This window comes from Coffea arabica, chromosome 6e, assembly GCF_036785885.1.
Source record: "Coffea arabica cultivar ET-39 chromosome 6e, Coffea Arabica ET-39 HiFi, whole genome shotgun sequence".
In the NCBI taxonomy this organism is placed as follows: Eukaryota; Viridiplantae; Streptophyta; class Magnoliopsida; order Gentianales; family Rubiaceae; genus Coffea; species Coffea arabica.
Window position 1 is genome coordinate 31,089,457 of NC_092321.1, and position 7,702 is coordinate 31,097,158.

The 7,702-nt window shown below is 38.0% G+C and overlaps 1 protein-coding gene across 1 annotated transcript; it reads left to right on the forward strand.

Annotated features, from left to right (window-relative positions):
- Positions 1-508: 508 nt before the first annotated feature.
- On the forward strand, positions 509-3,140 carry LOC113695213 (pyruvate kinase, cytosolic isozyme). Its single transcript, XM_027214231.2, has 3 exons — positions 509-992; positions 1,548-2,009; positions 2,122-3,140. Exons 1-3 carry the CDS (start codon positions 642-644, stop codon positions 2,929-2,931), a joined length of 1,623 nt encoding a protein of 540 aa, XP_027070032.1. The 5' UTR covers positions 509-641; the 3' UTR covers positions 2,932-3,140.
- Positions 3,141-7,702: the final 4,562 nt, after the last annotated feature.

Below are 7,702 nucleotides of genomic sequence, written 5' to 3' on the forward strand. Positions count from 1 at the left end.
CAACTTAAAAACCTAATCACAGCATTTTGTTAGCTTTTTCTCATTGTAGATCATCATACTTAAATGTCGATTTATCGCGACAAAATTGTCAAAAAAAATTTGTTTGTCACATCTAGACGTTGCAAAAATTGTAAAATTCTAAGAAAAAAAAAGCAATTAATCAAACCGTCAATATTCAACTTTTCAATCTAAATTTTATTTCTTCAAGGCCCTGATTATATTATGGGCTGTTAGTGTCTTCTCTGCTGTTAAAAAAAAAAATTTACTACGTATGATTTTAGATCCTTATTAAAATTTTTGGCACGTTGCCAAACAAAAAAAAACGAAAAGAAAAAACTTTTTCAGTCGGTTCTTCATCAGATAGTTTCCTGTTTGTGAACCATTGATTGCGCCAAACCGCCGGGGCCAAAAGTGAAAAAGAAAAGGAAACCCATTTGTGACTTGGAATAGGATTTCTTTCTAGTCAAGTCAGCCCATTAACGTGCGAAACCAACAAGAAAAAAGAGAAAATTCGCCAAACCCTACAATTTTTGGTATCAATCAAACCTATATAAGTACTGCCTCCAACCTTCTTCTTTACCACAATACTACAGAAAAAGAAAAAAAACTTCTCTGTTTTGTAAAATTACTGATTTAAGGCAATGGCTGTTCTTAGTGAATCTGTGTTTTTCTCTCTGATGTCGAGTTGTAATTCTGGAGTTAAGGCAACTTCAGGCATGATTAATGGTCACGTTCATGATCAGGGTCATGTCGTGAATCAAGAAGTCCATCAGCATCAGCAGCAGAAGAGGCCTAAGACAAAGATTGTTTGTACTCTGGGACCTGCCTCGAGATCGGTGGAGATGATAGAGAAGCTGTTGAAGGCAGGCATGAATGTTGCTCGTTTCAACTTTTCTCATGGTACTCATCAGTACCATCAAGAAACGCTTGATAATCTTCGGACTGCCATGCAAAATACTGGGATCCTTTGTGCGGTTATGTTGGATACTAAGGTATCATTCAATCATTCAGTCACCCCTGTTGCTTTGCCTCCTTTTTGTTTAAAGATCAATACTTTAGATGGATTGAAACATTACTTATTGAGGGATCTCTCCTTTTGGCTGATAGTCGATTTTTTTTCCCTATTAGGTAACTGTTTTTTCTTATTAAGAATTTTTAAAAAGTTTTAGATTTTCTTCACTCAGACCAGCAATTCAAGCCACTTTTTCGGTAAATTATTACTCTGTTATCAGTAGACTAGTTGACAACTAGATAAATTGAATCATCATAGGCCAATTTCTCAGTATGCGGGTTAAAGTTCACTGGGTTTAGTGTCTTTAATTTTTCTCCAGAAAAAGTGAATAGAAAATTTTTTTGTGCTATAATAGAATTGTGTAGATAATGGAATTCTATTTCCAAGTTCAGTTCTTGGCGTCAATTTTCAGCACTGGAACCTTTTAATTGGTTTATTCAACACATATTGGCGATATTGAGTTTAATTTTATTAATGTACGATGAATGTTTTAGAAAGATGATGTTGATCATTAAAACCTGTTATTCAATTTCAGGGACCAGAGATAAGGACTGGTTTATTGAAGCAAGGAAAGCCAATCCAACTTAAACAGGGCCAAGAAATCACAATCTCCACGGATTACACCATAAGGGGTGATGAGAATATGATCTCAATGAGCTACAAGAAGCTGGCTGAGGATTTGGAACCAAACAGCGTTATTTTGTGCTCTGATGGAACAATAACACTTACAGTCCTGGATTGTGATAAGAAGCTGGGACTGGTTCGGTGCCGTTGCGAAAACTCTGCAGTTTTAGGTGAGAAGAAGAATGTCAATCTTCCTGGAGTTATTGTGGACCTTCCTACCTTGACTGAGAAAGACAAGGAAGATATCTTGGGGTGGGGAGTCCCCAACAGGATTGACATTATTGCCCTGTCATTTGTTCGCAAAGGTTCAGATCTTGTAGCAGTCAGAAAGCTGCTTGGCGAGCATGCCAAAAGCATTATGCTAATGTCCAAGGTGAGCTGACCTTTCAACCAATGCCATTTGAATTCTGATGCTTATTCAGTTGATTCGATTTCCTTTTGATGTTGATTGTTTATTGATTACTATGTTTCCTGTTTTGCTCCAGGTTGAGAATCAAGAAGGGGTGGCTAATTTCGATGAAATCCTGGCGAATTCAGATGCTTTTATGGTGGCTAGGGGGGACTTGGGAATGGAGATCCCAATTGAAAAAATATTTCTAGCACAAAAGGTGATGATTCACAAGTGCAATATCCAAGGAAAACCTGTAGTTACAGCAACTCAGATGTTGGAATCCATGATCAAATCTCCCCGGCCAACTCGAGCTGAAGCAACAGATGTGGCTAATGCAGTTATTGATGGGACTGATTGTGTGATGCTTAGTGGTGAAACAGCTGCTGGGGCATATCCTGAAATTGCTGTTCAAACCATGGCCAAGATTTGTATGGAAGCTGAGGATTCTCTCAATTATCACGAAGTATTCAAAAGAACCATGGAGAATGCACCTATGCCTATGAGCCCATTAGAGAGTTTGGCCTGTGCAGCAGTGCAAACAGCAAGCTCCTCCAAGGCTGCTCTCATTATAGTCCTAACCAGAGGTGGAACCACAGCTAAGCTTGTCTCGAAATATCGGCCAAGTATGCCAATCTTGTCTGTGGTGGTGCCAGAGATAAGAACTGATTCCTTCGATTGGTCATGCAGTAATGAATCTCCAGCAATGCACGGCCTTGTCTTCCGTGGGGTTGTACCTGTTTTGAGCTCCGCATCTACCAGAGCATCTCATACTGAATCCACGAAAGAAGCATTGGACTTTGCCATCCAATATGCCAAGTCCAAACAGCTTTGCAAGCCTGGAGAAACTGCTGTGGTGCTTTATCACTATGAAAGCAGTGTTATCAAGATCTTAACCATCGCCTGAGGGACGAGTTTAAGGGCAATTTTGGTTCATTAAAAGCCCGTATTAAGAATTTGCAGAGTCAATTTTTGGTAGTTTTAATTTCGATTTGTCAAGCTTGGGTTGTAAAATTTTGGTTTTTACTCTGTTCAGAATGTCTGTTAATCATTTTCTGCATGAAAAATGTTTCTGCAGTATCTTAAACTATATTAGCACAAGTTGTTTGAGCCAAATCTCATGCATTTTCTGAATTATTAATTATTAAAATGACTAAAGTGTGGACTTCTTGTTTGAAACCTTGACGAAGGTGTTTAAGTTTTATTTCTATCCCTTTTAAATTAGTCTTGGAAGCAAAAAGCACTAGGACAATATATGAAATTAGAGCATGGCTGGCAAAATTCAATTTTGCATAATCAGATCATCCCAATATTTAATGCTTTTCCAAAAATAATACTTGTCAAGGTTAAAGTTTCTTGTCTATCTTCATAAAACAAGAAGATTAAAGACATTGAAATCAACTTCCTAGAACAAATAATGTGAAAAACCATCTTTAAAACTCCGAACTTAACTAGCAAAGTGTTGAAGTTTAATTGAGCAGTAATAACTTAAACAACTTTTTTGGCAACTTATTTGTTTCCTAAAATAATATTCTATAATTTATGTACAAAATTTATCGTGACATATAAATAGAACTGGGAAGTAGAATGGTTCATTTTGTAGTGCTATGCAGCCATAAAAACTGAGATGAATCCAACCGATTTATTTCAATAATTAATTAAGGCTCGTTGGAGTAAAGCAATGTCAACTAGTTTAAAAATTTGGTGGTGAGGAAAATATAAAATGAAAGAAGAAAATTTAGTCCAGGAGAATCAAGTAAAATTAAGTTTAAGGGATTGGTGATAACTATATAAATGTTATACATTTAAGTAAGCTTTTACTGTCTATAAGAAAGCTTTTGGTGGTTGATATTCGAAGAATTACTACTACAAATGATTGTTGGATCATTTGAAGGATTTTTTTCCTATCACAAAATAAAAAAGAAGAAGTTGAAAAGGCACTTACAAGGATGTCTTGTTGGTTTCAAATTTTCCTCGTAACCTTGCTTTCAATTTCGGGAAAAATCCACTTTTCGTCCCTAAATTTTGAATTAAGGACATATTTCATCCCCAAACTTTTAGACGCAACACATTTAGTACATAAATTAATAATATCTAATCACATTTAATCCAAAAATGATAAATTGTTCAATTTGAATGGAAAAGGTTCATGTGTCTAGCATGTTGCCGTTAAGTAAAAACAATTTCTCAATCAAAATTAATAACCACGTACTAGACACGTGAGGCTTTTCCGTCTAAATTGAACAATTTACCATTTTTGAACTAAATGTGGTAAAAAATTATTAATTCATGTGCTAAATGTATTGAGCCCAAAAGTTTGGGAATGAAATGTGTCCCTAGTTCAAAATTTAGGGATGAAAAGTAAAATTTTTCCTTTCAACCTCAGAGGGAAAGAATTAGTGCGTTTTACTCAGTTCGTTTGCGTCCCCTGGCCCAAGATTAGAGTATTTTTTTGGTTGAGCAAATCTCCTAAATAGTCCTCCAACTTATTTACTAATCCATCTTTGATCCTCTATCTTTAAAATGGAATATTTTAGTCCCCCAACAAAAAATTTTAGATCAAATTAGTCCGTATGTGAGTCCGTGACAGCGCAGAGCAGACACCCCAATTCAAATTTAACCACCATTGGAGACTATTGAAAGGGTATTTTTGTCTATTCAATCGGGCCGACCTTTAATTGAACCAAAAATGGAAAAAAAACACCAAAAAATGAACAAAAATTGGCAAAAGAAGATCGAAAGGTTTTGTCTTCAACCTCCAACCATAAAAAATTCCAAACCCCAATCACTATTTTTTCTACGTGGGTTTGGGGATATGGATGCCAAAAGCTCACTAACGTTCTTGAATCAAATGGCATCCCCTAGAAATTGAATAAATTTGGAGGAAAAGAGAACGCCACCCCACCGAAAACGGTCTTGAAAGCCTGTAATTTGTAGGGGAGTTCACGAAAAGCGTCTCCACTGCTGAGAGTTCCAAGAAAAGATGGTCCTAATGATGCAAAATGTGAGAGTCTTGAGGATTGATTCAGGGGCGGTTTTATCATTGAGGAGGTGTTTAGGAGTTTAGGCCTGCTATTTGATCCAGAACTTGTGGCATCATTCAAGAAAGAGTTGTCTGAAAAGAAAGAGCAAATCAAGAAGATGGTTTCAAGAACACCCACTGCAGTAAAGAAGAGGAATTCCCAAGACTCGGTGTCTATTATCAAAAATTTCGAAGAAAAATGCCCCTCTGGTGGTGAAAATGTAGTGGTCTTGTATACTACAACACTGAGGGCTATAAGGAAGACATTTGTGGATTGCAACACAGCTAGATCAGTGATTGAGTTGCATCAGGTTCAGATGTTTTGAGTGTGACGTGTTGATGCATCCAGGATTCAAGGATGAATTGATGGGATTAATGGGCACAAAACAAGTGAAAGTTCCCTTGTTCTTTATCAAGGGAATGTTGATTGTTGTGCCTGATGAGATACAAGATCGAGGGATTTTTTTGGGATAATTTTAGAAAACCTCATACAGGAGCACTGCATAAGATTGATTGTTGCATAGAAGATCGAGGGAAGATTGATTGTTGCATAAGATGATCAAAGGAATAACCTTTGCTATTTCTTCTGCCAGTTGTTTTAAATCAAATTACAATCAAGCAAAGAGCGATAACCTGTGCTGTTTGAAATATCTGACTTTTGTGCTTGAGAGTCTACAGTTTTGTCTAGACAATAACAGTAACAAGAAAATTGGAGATCCTGTTGCAGAAGAGTACTAGAGTAAAACCTTTGCTCATGTCTTCATCTTTATATTCTAGAGTACCATCAAACTAACATCGCTTTATCTCAAGCGCTTTGATGTGCACGCGCGCACAGGCACATACAAAGCAAGGGGAAGAGAGAGAGAGAGAGAGATCACACACACGCCAAAAAGCGCTTAGAGAGAGAGAGAGAGATTGCGCACATGCCAAAAAGTGCTTAGGGAAAGAGAGTGTGTGTCTCAAAATTGGAAGAGCACAAGGAAGAAGATTTAGTGTTGTAAGAGAACATAGCAACATAGTGATCGTGCCGCAGTTCTCTCCAAAAGTGAGAGCTTCTCTCTCTTAAAGTAGAGTTCTTCCCCTCGTTGTAGGAGTTTGTTCCTGAAAACTCCCGCCCAATAATTAAACTCAAAATTTTCGAATTCCAGAACACAATCTCCAAAACTTTGGAACTCAAGAATGTCCGAGCAGAGATCTCCAAAAGATACTTCTTAAGTCATCAGCACCCTAGAGCTAAGACCCGATTGTTTCCACTATCCAAACCTATTACAGCATTTATTTCCAAATCTATCAAGATCAGCTCTTTCCTCTCCGCAGCTGGAAACACTAGTACCTGACCATGAGCTAGAGGCAGAGTCCATGCGCACATAGATCAGACCCTTGCAGTTCCAGGCCCTGTGTAGAGGGGGGAGGGGTTTTTCTCCCATTTTCCTTTTGTTTTTAATTTTTAGCCAGCCTTTTTCCATCTTTTCTTTCCTCTGTGCTTTCTGCTTTAGTTTAAACACTAGTCATATTACAGCTTTTCTCCTATCTTGTATCAAGGTTGCATTTGTTTTTTCAACAGGTTGAGCACGAGCTCTTCGCATCGTGAGATAGTACTGGGAACATCGTGAATCTTCCAAAAGGAGATGGAGGAAGTTCTTGTCAGTGCATTGAAAAGGTTTGATCTGTCGGAGAAAGAGGTGGAAGGAATAGATCTGAGTGATGAGGATGTGGAAATAAGTGTACAGGACTGTAGAAGAAGTCTAATGCGTAGAATAATGCGGGATAAGATAGCAAATTTCACAGGAGTTAAAAATTTCACCAACCACGTCTGGGGTTACCCCAGGAACCTAAGAGTGACGGAAATCGGACCCAATGTGTTCCAGTTTCAGTTAGAGAAGGAGGTTGAAAGGGAAAGAGTGCTAAGAGGGGGACCATGGATTCTGGACAATCAAGTGTTGGTGATTAGAGAATGGAGTGCAGGATTTGAAAAAAACATTGAGTGTTTTAGATTCTCACCCTTATGGATTCAGATTTGGAACTTGCCAACCCACTAGATGAGTAGTGCTGCGGGATTGAAGATTGGAAGGGTGTTCCGAAAAGTAAAGGAAGTAGGACCTATTACAACCTCTAATTAGAGGAACCACAATAAAGCTCAATGGGGAAGTGGCCTGGGTTGAATTCAAGTATGAAAGATGTCCTGATTTTTGCTATAAATGTAGGATAATAGGTCATGGTGATAAGGTGTGTAAACTGGAAATGAATGTAAACCAGACTCGTAGAGAGGCTCAATTTGGACCATGGATGAGAGCAGGAAACATTATGATATCTCCAATTAGGGAATGAACTGGGAAGGAAATGGTGCTAAAAAATCAGACCAAAGGACCAGGTGAGGGAAAAACTGAAACAACTAGGACACTGGGAGTTTTGGAAACAATGGAGCAAAAAGAAAGGAAAGGAAAAACAGATGGAGGAGGAAAAGGGGATGGGGGAGAGAAAGAGGGAAAGATAGGACAAGAAAAGGACAAATAGGGGGAGATTTTGAAAAGTAATGTCAGAGGGGAAAGAGAAGGGATGAGAAAGATAGAGGTGCAAAAAGAGAATCAACAACAGGAAGGCGTGAAGGGGCTGCAAAATAAGAAAATGGAAGAGGAGATTCAATCAAGCATGAAGG

Excerpts from the sequence above, each read along its gene's own strand:
- LOC113695213 (XM_027214231.2), top strand. The coding sequence starts at position 642 with ATGGCTGTTCTTAGTGAATCTGTGTTTTTCTCTCTGATGTCGAGTTGT. Across the intron at positions 993-1,547 it reads CGGTTATGTTGGATACTAAG|GGACCAGAGATAAGGACTGG; the intron begins GTATCATTCAAT and ends ATTCAATTTCAG. Across the intron at positions 2,010-2,121 it reads GCATTATGCTAATGTCCAAG|GTTGAGAATCAAGAAGGGGT; the intron begins GTGAGCTGACCT and ends GTTTTGCTCCAG.